General features: G+C 31.9%; 1 protein-coding gene and 1 pseudogene across 1 annotated transcript; both read left to right on the forward strand.

The window, feature by feature from the left end:
- The first annotated feature begins 1,461 nt into the window (after positions 1 to 1,461).
- On the forward strand, positions 1,462 to 5,748 carry LOC110637959 (uncharacterized; annotated as a pseudogene).
- A 5,007-nt stretch (positions 5,749 to 10,755) lies between these two features.
- Positions 10,756 to 14,956, forward strand: LOC131177067 (ankyrin repeat-containing protein ITN1-like). Its single transcript, XM_058142062.1, has 5 exons — positions 10,756 to 11,092; positions 11,710 to 12,207; positions 12,442 to 12,591; positions 13,603 to 14,033; positions 14,354 to 14,956. The coding sequence occupies exons 1-5, from the start codon at positions 10,756 to 10,758 to the stop codon at positions 14,954 to 14,956; spliced, it is 2,019 nt and encodes a 672-aa protein (XP_057998045.1).
- The last annotated feature ends 831 nt before the right edge of the window (positions 14,957 to 15,787 follow it).

Genomic DNA, 15,787 nt, shown 5'->3' on the forward strand with positions numbered 1-15,787 from the left:
GCTAAACCATTAGATATAATTAGGCTTATGGGTTATCTGAAAATCTAAATTACTGAGTCAAGTGCATATATGTTTATATATATATTTTTAGGGAGTAATATCACTTGTGATTTTCAATAGCTAATTTTTAAATTATTTATAGTGACGTCATATTTATCAAATTAAAAAAATATATATTTTCCCTCTCTAATTTGATATTTATTAGAATTTTTTAATTAATAAAAAAATAATATTTTGTGATTCATAATCGATAGCTCTTAACATTTACTTAGAAAAGACTGAATATGTTGCAGTTTGTTCCAAGGAATAGTTATGTAGATGGTGATGGAGCAAGGGAGTGGAGGACATACGTTTTTTTAATAAGCACGATAATTTGACGAGAAAATTAGAAAAATTCAGCAAGAACACCTCCGACAAAGACTTGGCCAACCGGCTACTCCAAAGACCAAGGAACCTATTACTTTAAATAACCTTTAAAAAAGTGATGAAATATAGAAAGAATAAATTGAAAAAACATAGGCGAAGAACCGATAAATTCTTCGCAATCCTATTCATTTATATTGTTAATTTGAACTAAATATAAATGAACTAATTGTGCATAGTGGTTAGTGCATAATATCCAAAGGCAATTAACTGTTTACCACCCCAAGCTTAACTAGGGGAGAGCAGTTTTCGGTTTAAACCGAAAAACCGAACCGAACCGATTAATTCGGTTCAATCGTTTCGATTTTAAAATTTAATCGGTTCAGTTCGGTTTATAATTTTGATAATTTCGGTTAATCGGTTCTGTTCGATTATTTTCATAAAAAATAAAAAAAAAACAGAACCGAACCAAAATTATTAATATATATAGGAAATCAAAAAAATCGAATCAAATTGAATCGAACCGAATCGAACAGAACTGAAATCAAAGAAAATCGAACCGAACCTTAAGATTTTTTAGTTTTGATTTCTAATTTTTTTGTTTTTATGTTTTTATTATTTAGATTTAATGTTAAAAATATGAAATTTTATAAATTTCTGTTTGATCGGTTTAAAACCGAACCGAACCGATATTTATCGGTTCGATTCGATTCGATTTTCTCTTATCAATCGGTTCGATTCAATTTTTAAAATTTTTTATTTTTAATTTTCGGTTTTATCGGTTCGGTTCGGTTCGGAACCGAACCGACCGTTTGCACACCCCTAAGCTTAACAACTCCGAGTTAGCTTCTAAATTGGTACGCTATGTGCATTTTTAGTTTTAGATTTTATTCTTAGTATATTTTCTTCAAATATATTATTTATTATTATTCAAATCTTTTTCTATGTAAACTGAAATATATTTTACAGTTTGAGTAAAGCACAAGTTTTGATAATTCTAAATTTATTAGAGATTTTTAATTCTATTATCAGTTATATTGATTAAAATCTTATTTTATGTAACTTTGTTCAACCTCTTGTTTTAATTTCAAGGTAGGCATGGCAATTACCAATACAAGTGCAGCTGATGGCATAGTCAATGAGAGAAGAACAGAAGCTAACTTTGATAGCTGGAAGGAGTGCTTGAAAAACTACCTAATAGGGAAAGGTTTATGGGGAGTAGTATGTGAAGATGAACCTAAACCAGAAGAAATAGATCGCAATAACTACAAGGATTGGATGAAGAAGAATGCTTTGGCTTTACATGCCATTCAAATTTCTTGTGAGGAAGATACCATTTCTAATTTGATAAATAAGTTCCCCACCAAAGTTGACTCTGCCAAATTGGTGTGGGAACACTTGGCTGAAATGGACCTGAGAGTAAACAGTTCCGAAGATGGTAATTTTATGTGTCTCTGTGTGTGTGTATATATATATATATGAAATCCTGGCTGCCAGTTCAGTCTGGGTCAATTTTAATTCACTGATTCAATGGGATCAGGATTGAACCATTTGATCTCTCTGGTTTACATTTGATTTTCAATTGGGTCTGATTTTAATAAAATCTAAAGATTAATTCTGTTTCTAATTTTTCTTTTTTTATAAAAGAAAATTTGACTTTGACTTGAAATCAGACCAAATGGTTCTAATCTGATTTAAGGACGATTTCATTCATGCTAGTTTCTATTTGATTTTGATTCTTAATTAGAACAGTCCAGATAGACCGTGGCCAAACTTATTTTTAGCTATCAGCTTTTGGCTTTCAATTATTGAGCATTATTATTATTATCTTGCTCACTTTCTTTTTCTCTATATTTTTTTCTTTTTATTAAATGGAGTTTTATAATGGAAGGTAGTTTATTTTTTTTAACAACTCTTTTTATAAATCTGATAAATCTCACATTTAATAAATAGAGAGACCAAAGAAACTTAAATTCAAAATTTTTCCACCCCGACTTCATTTAAATAGAAAAAAAAATCAATTAGTTTATCTTTGATTAGCATTTTCCTTTTTTTTTAAGGATGAATTAATATGTACAGTGATATTTATCTCTATCCCCACATCATCAAATAATTGGATATCTTTGTCTAAAAAATATTAATTGTTGCAGCAACATCAAGCATCCTCCAGCACAGCAGCCTGTGCATGGCAGTTGAAAAAGGTGACTTGAACACTGTGAAAGGGTTGCTGAAAAGAAATCCCAATGATGTGAGTGCAAAGATAACAGTAATTGGACAAACTGCACTTCATCTAGCTGTTTTGGGTGGAAATCAAAAGATTGTGGAAGAACTCGTGAAGTTGGTGTGAAAAGAAGATTTGGAAATCAAAACCAATTTCGGCAACACAGCCTTTTCTCTTGCTCCGTTGAATGGATTGGTAGATATTGCAAAGGTCATGCTGCAAAAGAATGAGGATTTGGTTACCATAAAAAATGATAACAATGGCCAAATTCCACTTGTTATGGCTTCTTTATATGGTCATCAAGAAATGATAAACTATCTTTCTCAGCAAACTCCCATCGATTTTCTTGGACCTCGAACCAATGACAAGAACGGCGCCACACACCTTAATTTTCTAAGCACTAATGATATGTACGGTATGTATACAGACATATATAAAGACCTAGCCATCAGCCTGTTCAAATCGGATTTGGACCGGTTTAAACTAAACCGAAATCAGTCACACTCGTATTTGACACAAATCATGAATGAATTGAACCAAATTTGAATTGAAACTGTTCCGTTCAATTTTGAGGAAAGCCAATTTTTTTTTTGTTTTACATTTGAAAGGTTAAAAAAATTCTGAAAAGTAATTTCAACGATTGGATTTGAACCAGAACTGAAACCTTAGAGGGTTTAATAGTCGGTTCAAGTTCATCTTTTTAGTACACCTTGAACCAATGGTTTCAAACTGATTCAAATTGGAACAAGTCTGTGGCCTAGTGTGTGTGTATATATATATATAATTTTTAAAAAGTTATTTTCTATTTTATCAATTCAACTTTTTGTTGTTTAATTATTACTATAGATAAAGCATTGGATCTACTCAAAAAGTATCCGCAACTTGGTTACGCTGAGGATATTCATCAGAACTATGCTATCAAATTGTTGGCTAATGAACCTTCAGCATTTTTAAGTGGAAGTAAGCTTGGATTTTGGAAGCAATGGCTCTATTCATGTAAGTACATGCATGTGCTAATGTGTCTCGTCATATATGCGTCTATAATTGATGTGCTGCCATGCAATAATTATTACTTGGCCAAAATTAAATCTATTCAAAATGTTTCTTAGGGATAGGGTTTTGACGAGTTAGGTCAAGTATATTTCCAAGACTGTGTCTTTAAGTTTAGCTATTAGAAATGCATATGTTTGTGAAAGAAACTTGATGAAATAATGAGGAAATCTAAACTATTTTAATTTCAATATATTTAATTGATTACCAGGTGTGCCCAATGTTCATCCTGGTGAAATGTCTTCTCAAGAGCCTAATGATGAGGAGAATTGTCAAAGGTCGTATAATTCAGAATCAAATCATGGGAAAATCAAAAGAAATAAAGGTATATTATGCTAAATACTCAAATCTCTTTTTTTTTTTCTTGTTTTGTTGATTTGGTTAATGAAGTGAACAAATCCAATCTTTTAATGGTTACAGTTGTCAATTTATTACATTGTCTTGTTGGGAGATTCTTGCAATTTCTTGGTAAGCAACATCACTTTATATATATACATATATACTTCTTTTTGAAAAATTCGTATTAACCCCAGGGTGTATACACCCAATCAATAAGAAATCAACACACTATGTTTGTAAGCAGGCATTATTATATTTTTAGATAGGATTCATAATGATTTTAAATATTGTGTCAATTTTAGTTTGGATTGATGAATACATTCGGTATAGTTAAGGATTTATGTTTCAAACTCTTAACTTATAGTTCATCAAAAACACAAAAATTTCTCAGCTTTTATTGTATTGATTTATTTCAGTCCCTAAAAGCATCAAAGATTTAAAGATGAGACATGCTAAAGCCTTGCAACTCCTGAAATTCATTCTCAAGGAGATTCCAACATTAAGTGAGGAACAACTCAGGAATATTGGGTTGGATCAAGTAATCTATGATGCAATCAAGTGTGGTTCATTTGAGTTTATTGAAGAGTTACTGACATGCAATGCAGTAATTATATGGAGAGTTGATAAAAAGGGAAGAACACTATTTGCACATGCAATCACACTTCGTCAAGAAAAAATCTTCAACCTAATCTATAGATTTGGTTCAAGGAGACGTATTTTGATTATGCTCGATGTGTTTAAAAACAATTATTTACATTTGGCTGCAAAGTTGTCTCCTTCCTTTCAACTTGATCGAGTCCCAGGTGCAGCTCTGCAAATGCAATGGGAACTACAATGGTTTAAGGTAATCATTTTTGTACTCAGAACAAAAACGAAGAAAAATGCTGGTATCAGTTGCTAGAGATGCACTTGCGCCATTGATTGATATGGGCTCTACTTGATTTTAAATGGTGGACTCCACATCAATCAATAGCATCTAGATGTATCAGTCGTAGCTTTCACAAACAGACTTGTTCAATGGCTTTATTGGACCCAAGTTAGGCTTGGCCTGAAAAGGTGGTTGTATGAGCCTGTGAACAGTTCTATCTCCGATTGATGCTAGCAGTTCTTAAGGGAAAAAAAAATCGAAACTTTGGAATGATAGAAAACTAAACTTTACTTAATTATTTTAGAAAATAGAGAGCATGGTACCACCAAAATATGGAGAAAGACTCGATGAAAATGGCCTAACACCCGATGCTTTATTCAGCAAGGAACACAAAGAATTGGTAAAAGAAGGTGAGAGATGGATGAAGAACAACACAGCATCTTGTATGGTTGTGGCTGCTCTTATTGCCACTGTCATGTTCACAACAGCATTTACAGTTCCAGGAGGCAATGACCAAACAGGGTTTCCTAATTTCTTAGGCTATGATGCATTCTTGGTATTTATCGTTTCAAATGCATTATCACTCTTCTCTTCCAGTACTTCTGTGCTAATATTCCTTGGAATTCTCACTGCTCGTTTTGCAGAAAAAGATTTCCTCAAGTCCTTGCCAAAGAAATTGATTCTTGGTCTGTTCACTCTTTTCTTCTCTGTGGTAACCATGATGATAGCCTTTGGTTCCACCATTTTTATTCTCCTGCAGAAAAGACTTTCTTGGATTGCTATTCCTGTCACTGTTCTTTCCATAATCCCTATTTTTTTCTTTGTATTCTACCAATTTCCTCTTCTGATTCGGATGGTCATTAACACACACAAACTTTCCTTCTTTGACAAGCCAAAAAAAACATAATTAATTTGATTGTATGTATTGGATTTCCACTCTTTAGATTGTTCTATATATGTATGTCTCATCGGTTATCAAGTGTCTACTTTCTTATCTATGTCTTAAGTTTTTATAATGTCTTTTAGATATGTATTTTTCTCAAAATCCCATATATTAAATTCTACAACTTTTTAAACAAGAAGACCAAAATGTGCTGTAGAATGAATAAGTTCACTTGCAGTAAGATCCTGATAGAGCAGGTTTCAGGTTTCCAGGATGCAGTTCACTACTTTAATTTTCAGTAGCAAATTCTTCAAAGTTTTAAAACTTCATATTTAGTATAAGAATGTATAAACATTAAGACAAAGTTCATAGAACTACACAACAATCAAATGGTTGTATAGGATTGAAGAAAGACTAACTTGACAAAGCAGGGCAATGATAATAGGAAAACCTGAAGCAACTGAAACAGGAAAAGAACTTCCAGGTCATTTTCTACATTATTCTGCCCTAGACAATAGGCTCAACTGGGGTTCAAATTCAAGAACTACAGCTCTATAGTTTAGGCATTTTATATAACGATGATGGCTCCCACTGGTAGGTTATGAAATGCAGCACTTCCTCATTTTCTCCAGCGGCCGATAACCCCTCCCATTAGCCTCCATTTCAGACGACGATTGAGAGAGAGAAAAAAAAATCAAAGTTTTTGAGGTTCAAAGCTACGGGCTTCAATTCGCCCAATGCCAGCAACCCTCTTAGCTTGTAGCGGCTTCCTGTGAAGTCACCAACACCCTAGATCCATGATGCAACCTTCAGCCAACTGATCCATGGTTTGTGACCATGACCCATGTGCTGAAGGTGAGGTGGGGACCCGCATGAACAGTGCCTGCAATAAAAGAAAATTTTATTTTCAGTTTTCCTTTTTGTTTTTTAAGTGTTTTGGGCTTCAAATTAATTTTTTAATGTTTTAATTTGGATCCTCTTTTACTTTTTAACCTCTGGATCCTCAGCTTAAAATACTAAAGAGTAAAGGGAAACAAAAATACTTATCTTGGATTAGACATTTAATTACAAGATGAATGAATGATGAAGAAAATAACCTATTACTTTAAATAACCTTTAAAAAAGTAATAAAATGGACAGTTACGAAAAGAAAATTGTTTTAATTACTTATGGAGAAAGGTATCAATGGAACTAAATATGTATATATAAATGAACCAATAGTGCTTAGTGGTTAATGCATTATATCCAAAGGCATTTAGCTGTTTAGCACTTGAAACCTTATCTCCAAGCGAGCTCCAAATTGGGTATGCTATTGAGTGGATTTTTAATTTGAGATTTGATTCTTGGGTAGATTTTCTTTAAATGCTTTCTTTATTATTGTTTCAAATGTTACTATATGTAACCTCTAGTTTTAATGTCAAGGTAGGCATGGCAATTGCCAATAAGAGTGCAGCTGATGGTATCGTCAATGGGAAAAGAATAAAAGAATTTTGATAGCTGAAAAGAGTGCTTGAAAAACTACCTAATAGGGCGAGGCTTACGGGGAGTAGTCTCTGGCGATGAACCTAAACCAGAACAAATAGAAGAATGCTTTGGCTTTGCATGCCATTCAAATTTCTTATGAGGAAGATACCATTTCAAAAAGAGGTTGCCTAATGTTGCCTCTCCTAAATTTGTGCGGGAAAAATTGGCTGAAATTGCAATCGAAAGTAACCAGTTATAAGGAAGAAGGTAATTTTATGTGTGTGCACGAACGCGCACACATGCATACAGGCCTACTGACCTAAAAAAATCAAATCTTTTTTGTGTTTTCGTAATTTAATTAAATATTTTAAATCTTGAGAGAATCAATTAAAATTTTAAAATAACAAAAATTTTATCTAATTTTTGAATTAAATCTTGGAAAAGCTAACCTAGCATATTAGGTGGATTATTTTAATATTATCTTGTGGGACTCTTGAGCAACATAAGCATACTATCCACAATCAACAGCTAAACTAAAATTAAAAAATAATTAATTGTTGTTAATTTAAAAAATTGTATTGCTTACTCTCATTTGCAATCCTTAAATTAAACTAGGACTAAGGCATTTCACTATAGAAGAGGAGACATTCCAGAGAACCAGTTGGCGAGGAGATTATGCACATCAAGCCTAGGCTTTAGCTTCTGCACCTTCTGCTAATGCTGAAGTCCTTTCCACTGCTGAACCATTTGGGAATGTGCCAAATCTTATTTGGAGATGTTTTGCCTTGTTTTTGAATTTTTATTATGCCTGGACAATTTGAATTCTTACTGCTGCTGTGATATTAGAATTGGTAAACTCATTTTCGAACATATAAGTGCGTCTTTTCTCTGTTACTTCTTTTCCCTCTTTGTGTACACATTTTAATCCTTTTGAAAACACTAGAGTTTTGGAAATCATTGTTTTTTATTAAATATTTACCTTATTTCTAGTTAAATTTTGTTGCAATCCTTTAGATATGGGAGATGTTTCAGAATATGTTTTAGTTAATTTGTTTGGTTTGTCTTAAAGTTAGTGTTTAACTTTCTCAATTTACGTTATTACTCTTTAGTTATATAGTTAACTATAGTTAACTAGGGTTACCTTTTATTATTATTATTATTATTATCTATATGTCAAGTGAGACTTACTTATTTATGATACTCTTTGGTTCACAAATGATAGCCATAATTTTTTTTTTTATTTTGTTCAAAATTATCTGTCACATTTATAATACCAAAGAGAATTAACTATTTTTTTTTTCTAATTTTACCCTTTTTCTTTGTAAAATATAATAAATATTTATATAATTTTTTTGAACTAATATTATCACCTCATTTTTAACTAAACCAGCTATTTATTACTTTCATATTCATTTCTTTAGATTTCCAAAAAAGGGTAATTATTTAAATTATTAATATTTTTTTTATGAAAATAATATTATCCAATCATTTTGAATATATATATATATTGCGTTTATAGATGAGAGTAAAAAAATGTCAGCCAGAATGTCACATGAGATATGGCACACTTCTCCAAATTCAATTTTAATTTTAGATAAAATTTTTTGACATTTTAAAATTTTGATCGCTTCTGTTAAAATTCAAAGCGTTGAATTAACTTGTAAGAAGATGGATTATTATTTTTATTTTTGGTTTTCTTTTCCTAAAGAGAATATGATTTTGGTCTGAATCAAACTAGTCGGTTTTATCTAATTCAAGGCTGCTTCATTCATGCCAGTTTCAACCTAATTTTGGATTTGGATTAGATCAGTTCGGTTCCTAAGCCTAAACTAGACCGTAGGCAAGCTTGTCTTCAGCCATAAGCAAAACAATTACTGACCGTTAATCACTAATATTTGACTGTTATTAATTATTGTTCAGTTAATTTTCCTTTTCTCCATTTTTTTTTTATGATAGAGACAAATAATAACTCATGAATTATAGAATAGAAGGTAAATATTTTTTACTTATTTTTAATAACTCTCTTTCTCATAATTAACAAATATAAAAGACTCGAAGTCCAGACTTTTTCATTATCTGTATTTAATTTTAAATAGAAAAAAAAAAACAATTAGTTTACCTTCATTGAAATGGAGTTGGGCTCGGTGAGTGATGTGCTTATGTGACAAATATAGGCGACGTTGGAGTGTTCATTTGGAGGTTAGGGTGCTGTCTGTGAGCGTCGAGAGCTAGGTTTGTTTAGGTGGGTTTGGATAGGTGAGTATGATCTCGGGGACGAGCTTGAGGAAATGGGTGAGTAGGTAGGTACTGTGGAGGTGCTGGTCTTGGGCGATTCTGGTCGACGGTGAAGGGAAATGGCGGCTTTGTGTGGCGTCGATGAAAGGGCTTAAGTGAGGGTGGGGAATGGAGGGAGACGAAGAATATAGCATTCAAGGGAGAAAGTGAGCAGATGGATTGGAAAGTTGGTATAATCAAGACTGTGACAATGGAGTGATGATTTTTTTTTGTTAAATAGAAATGGATACGCACCTAAGATCAATGATGGAAATAGACCACACCTCAAAATCATGATAATTTTGAAGGGATGAAATAGTAAAATTAAAATTAAAATTAAAGTTAGAATTAAAATAAAAATTAAAGATTAAAATTCATTTTCCTGATGTTTTAATTAATTTGGATCAAAATTAATTTGGATGATCCTTTACTTTTAGCCATTGCATAACTTCTCAAAATAGTAAAGAAAAAGGGGGGAATAATACTTATCTCGGACACATAATGCATTAGATACCTAATTAAAAGATGATTGAATGATTATGAAGAAAAGAACCTATTAGTTTAAGTAACAAAACATAGAAAGAATTATGAAAAAGTAAAAGTGGATTTAATAATTTGGAAATTTGAAATTTGGTCCCTGAATTTTATTTTATATTATACTTTAGTCCCTTGATTTTAAAAAATTAATTATTTAGTCTATCAATTTTATACTATATTACACTTTAATCTTTGAATTTTGAAAAATAGATTATTTAGTCCCTGTAATTTTAATATATAGGATAATTAGTCATTTTATCAATGGATGAAATTATTATAAATATTAAAATTACAAGAACTAAATTATTCTATATATTAAAATTAAAGGAGCTAAATAATTCATTTTTCAAAATTTAGGGACTAAAATATAACTTAGTGTGAAATTTAAAAACTAAATAACTAATTTTCCAAAATCTAAGGAGTAAAGTGCAATATAGGGCAAAATTCAAGGACCAAATTGTAAAATTTTCCTTAACAAATTCTTCACAATTCGTATGAAAAGAAAAATGCTTTCATTGCTTGTGGGGGAAAAGTATCAATGGATTGTTAATTAGAACTAAATATGTATATAATAATGAACTAATTGTGCTCAATGCATGGTTAGCGCATAATATCCAAAAGGCAATTAACAACTCCAAGTGAGCTCCAAATTAATTTGGTATGCTATTGAGTGCATTTTTAGTTAAGGGTAAATTTTCTTTATTATTGTTTCAATTCTTATTTTATGTAACCTCTTGTTTTAATGTCAAGGTAGGCATGGCGATTACCAAAACAAGTGGAGGTGATGATATCGTCAATGAGAAAAGAACAGAAGACAATTTAGAAACCTGGAAGGAGTGCTTGAAAAACTACCTTATTGGGCAAGGCTTATGGGGAGTAGTCTCTGGAGATGAACCTAAGCCCGAAGAAATAGATCGCAACTACAAGGATTGGATGAAGAAGAATGCTTTGGCTTTGCATGCCATTCAAATTTCTTGTGAGGAAGATACCATTTCATATTTGATGAGGAGGTTCCCCAATATTGACTCTGCTAAATGTATGTGGGACAACTTGGCTGACATGCAATCAGAAGTAACCAGTTATAAGGAGGAAGGTAATTTTATGCGCACATAAAATATATATAAATTGAACAACAAAAAATTTCTATTTTCAATTTGATCCTATTTGATATTGATAAATCTAATAATAATTTTCTTTTTTCATTTTTTCAAAGAGAATATGATTCTGACCTGAAATTGGACTAGACAGTTATAGTCCAATTCAAGGCCACTTTTATTCATGCCAGTTTTGATCTAATTTTGGTTTTGGATTAGATCAATTCAGTTCCAAGTTTGAACTAGACGGTAGGCAAGCTTATTTTCAGCTATTGGCTTTTTGCTATGGCCGTTAATCATTGTTCGGTTCATTTTTCTTTTCTCTATTTTTTTTTACATATATAATGAAGTTTATGAATGAATAATAACCGATAGATCATATGATAGAAGGTATCGCTTTTTAAAAAAAAAAAATCTTCTATAGATGATAAATCACATAATTAATGAATGAAGAGATCCAAATTTTAGACTTTTTCACTCTTTTACTTAATTTTAAACAGAAAAAGAATAATTAGTTTAAATTTTTCTTTTTTTTTTCTTTTAAGGTTGAATTAATATGTAATATATTTGGTGATAATTATTTCTCTTTTGCATGTTTAAATATTAATTGATGCAGCAACATCAAGCATCCTTGAGTACAGCAGCCTGCACATGGCAGTGGAACAAGGTGACTTGAACACTGTGATGGGATTGCTGAAGAGGAATCCCAATGATTTGAGAGCTAAGATAACAGTGATTGGACAAACAGCACTGCATGTAGCTGTTTTGGCTGAAAGAGAAAAGATTGTAGAAGAACTGGTGAAGTTTATGTCAAAAGAAAATTTGGAAATGAAAACCAACTTTGGTAACACAGCCTTTGCTCTTGCTGCCCTGAATGGAATGATAGATATGGCTAAGGTCATGCTGAAAAAGAATCAAGATTTGGTTACCATAAAAAATGATTACAATGGCCAAATTCCACTTGTCACAGCTTCTTTATATGGTCAACAGGAAATGATACGCTATCTTTCTGAGCATACTCCCATCCATTTTCTTCAACCTCGAACTAATGACAAGAATGGCGCCACACAACTTAATTGCCTTATAACAAATGAGATGTACGGTATGTGTACACACTAACATGTAGACATGGTCACTGGTCTGATATTCAAAGTTTAGGTGAATTGTGATAAGACTATAGAATAAATTTCAATTATGAATTTTGTTCTAATTTCAATTCAGTTCAATTTTGATCAAGCTTAACATTTAAAATTTATTTAAATTTTTCATCGTGTATATATATATATTCTAAAAATTTATTTTTTATTTCATCAATTCAATTCTTATTTTTTTTTTATTATAATTATAGATGAAGCATTGGATCTGCTTAAAAAGTATCCACAACTTGGTTACACCCAAGATTTTCATAACAACTATGCTATCAAATTGTTAGCCAATGAACCTTCGGCATTTTTAAGTGGAAGTAAGCTTGAATTTTGGAAGCAATGGATCTACTCATGTAAGTATATGTATCTCCCAGATTTTTTTAAAGAAACTAGTCTATTATAAATGAAACAATATAAATATGTGAGACCTTTATGCAAAATAGATGAATCTTTTCATATATCTGCATCTTATTCTATAATGAACCACGTTGTCATGCAATAATTATTACTTAGCCAAAATTAAATCTATTCAAATTGTGTCTTAGGGGTAGGGTATTGAAGAGTTAGGACGTAGGTCAAGTATATTTCCAAGACTGTGTTAGAATATATATGTTTGGGATAAGAAATTTGATGAAATAATGAGGAAATATAAACTATATATTTTAACTTGAAATTTATATATTTAATTAATTATAAGGTGTGCCGAATGCTTGTCTTGGTGAAATGTCCTCTCGGGAGCCTAATGATGAGGAGAATGGCCAAAGGTCTAATAGTCCAGGCTCAAATTATGGGAAAATCAAAACAAAACAAGGTATATTGTGCTAAATACTCAAATCATTTTAATGTGGTGATATTGTTGATTTGTTGTAGCAGTAATTAACTTTGCAAATCCAATCTTTTAATTGCTACAGTGGTCAATTTATTACATCGTGTTGTTTGGAGATTCTTGCAATTTCTTGGTAAGCAACACTGTATACAACTTTTTTCTGGAAATTCCTATCTACATCAAAGTGTATATACTCAATCACTCAGTAATCAACATATCATATTTATAGGCAGGCCTTATTATATTTTTGAATAGAACCCACATTGTGATTTTAATTTTAAATAGTGTGTCTGTTTTAAATTATATGTATACTATAAACTGAGAGCAGGTAAAAGTAGCATTTTATTTCTCAACTTATTGTATTGATCTCTCTACTCATTTTGTGCTGCATGTTACTAGGATTAGTTGTTGCGTTGATCATGGCTTTTGTAGATGGTTTCTAGAGCTAGTTTTCTAGCTATAGTTCTATTTTAATAAAATTTTAAGCTTATCAAAAAAAGCTTACGTTGTATTGATTTATAGTATTCAATCATTTTAGTCCCTAAAAGCATCAAAGATTTAAAGCTCAAACACGCTAAAGCCTTGCAACTCCTCAAAGTCATTGTCAAGGAGATCCCAACATTAAGCAATGAACAACTCAAGAATATTGGCTTGGATCAAGTGATCTATGATGCAATCAAGTGTGGTTCATTTGAGTTTATCAACGAGTTGATCACATGCAATCCAGTAATTATATGGAGAGCTGATAAAAGAGGAAGAACACTATTTGCACATGCAGTCACACTTCGTCAAGAAAAAATCTTCAACCTAATCTATGGATTGGGTGCAAAGAGACGTACATTTGTGATTCAGAGTGATGTGTTTAGAAACAATTATTTACATTTGGCTGCCAAGTTATCTCCTTCCTTTCAACTTGATCGAGTCCCTGGAGCAGCTCTGCAAATGCAAAGGGAGCTACAATGGTATAAGGTAAATATTTTTATATTTAGAATAAAAAAAGAAGAAAAATGCTAATATCGGTTGAGAGTGATGCTCATTTATGCTAATGATTGACGTGGGTTGTACTTAGTTTTAGTGGTGGAGTCCACATCAATCAATAGCATCTAGATGTGTCAATGGTAACAATTTACAAATAGACATTTTCAATGGCTGGACTGGAACAAGTTAGGCTTGGCTTGAAAAGGTCTCTGAGCCTGTGAATAGGTCTATGTATAATTGATGCTAGCAGTTCCTATGAAAAAAAAATGCTTGAACTTTGGATGAGAGAAAACTATACTTGATTATTTCAGGAAATAGAGAGCATGGTACCACCAAAATTTGGAGAAAGACTCAATGAAAATGGCCTCACACCCGTTGCTTTATTCACTAAGGAACACAGAGAATTGGTAAAAGAAGGTGAGAGATGGATGAAGAACAACACAGCATCATGTATGGTTGTCGCTGCTCTCATTGCCACTGTCATGTTCACAACAGCATTTACAGTTCCAGGAGGGAACGATAAAACAGGGTTTCCTATTTTCTTAGGCTATGATGCATTCTTGGTATTTATAGTTTCAAATGCATTATCACTCTTCTCTTCTAGTACTTCTGTACTAATATTCCTAGGAATTCTCACAGCACGTTTTGCAGAAATAGATTTCCTCGAGTCCTTGCCTAAGAAATTGATTCTGGGCCTTTTCACTCTTTTCTTCTCTGTGGTAACCATGATGATAGCCTTTGGTTCCACCCTTTTTATTATTCTGGAGAAAAGACTTTCTTGGATCGCTATTCCCGTCACTATTCTTTCCATAATCCCTATTGTTTTCTTTGTATTCTACCAATTTCCTCTCCTGATTCAGATGGTGAAGAACACACACAAACGTTCAATCTTTGACAAACCAAAGAAATCATAATTAATTCGATTGTATGTATTGAATTTGTAATCTTTCGTTTGTTCTATATATGTATGTCTCATTGGTTATCAAGTATCTACTTTCTTATCTGTGTTTAAGTATTTAGAATGTTTTTTAGATATGTATTTTTCTTAAAATCCCACTGACTAAATTCCAGAAGTTTTAAGCAAGCACACCAAAATGTGTTGTAGAATGAATAATTTCACTTGCAGTATGCTCCTGACAGGGCAGGTTTCAGGTTTCCAGGATGCAGTTCACTACTTTCATTTTCAGTAACAAGTTCTTCAAAGTTTTAAAACATTATTGTTAATATAAGAATGCATACACATTAAGATTCAGCTCATAGAACTACTCAGCAATCAAATAGTTGTTAAAATCACAAATTAATCTATGAGCAATATAAAATTCTTGACAAATAAGATTGAAGAGAGACTAAATTGACAAAGCAGGGCAATGGTAATAGGAAAGCCTGAAGCAACTGAAACGGGAAAAGAACTTAATTCTCCCGGTCATTTGCTACATTATGCTGTCCGAACAACGGGCTCAACTGGGTTCAAATTACAAGAAGAAGAGGAAGAAGAAATGGATCATTATCCCTAATTACTTGGGGCGATGAATCATTTCTTGAGAACTAAATAGCTCCATGTAGTTCATACCGTATCCAACATCTACTCCATTTATCATCTCTAAATTGAACAATGTGTAAGTAGTATCAAAATATAGTAGTTCCAATATAAAAGAGTGACACATGAACTTTTCCATAGACAAAATTAATTTTGTGCATGGAATTCTCGTAAGAGTTAGTTTAGTGAACTTATCAGGATAAGCACT

This window comes from Hevea brasiliensis, unplaced genomic scaffold, assembly GCF_030052815.1.
Source record: "Hevea brasiliensis isolate MT/VB/25A 57/8 unplaced genomic scaffold, ASM3005281v1 Scaf32, whole genome shotgun sequence".
Taxonomy (NCBI): Eukaryota; Viridiplantae; Streptophyta; class Magnoliopsida; order Malpighiales; family Euphorbiaceae; genus Hevea; species Hevea brasiliensis.

Bases quoted from the DNA above. Each gene is read 5' to 3' on its own strand.
- LOC131177067 (XM_058142062.1), top strand. From the start codon at position 10,756: ATGGCGATTACCAAAACAAGTGGAGGTGATGATATCGTCAATGAGAAA. The intron at 11,093-11,709 runs GTAATTTTATGC...TAATTGATGCAG, and splicing joins AACCAGTTATAAGGAGGAAG to CAACATCAAGCATCCTTGAG. The intron at 12,592-13,602 runs GTAAGTATATGT...CAATCATTTTAG, and splicing joins GAAGCAATGGATCTACTCAT to TCCCTAAAAGCATCAAAGAT.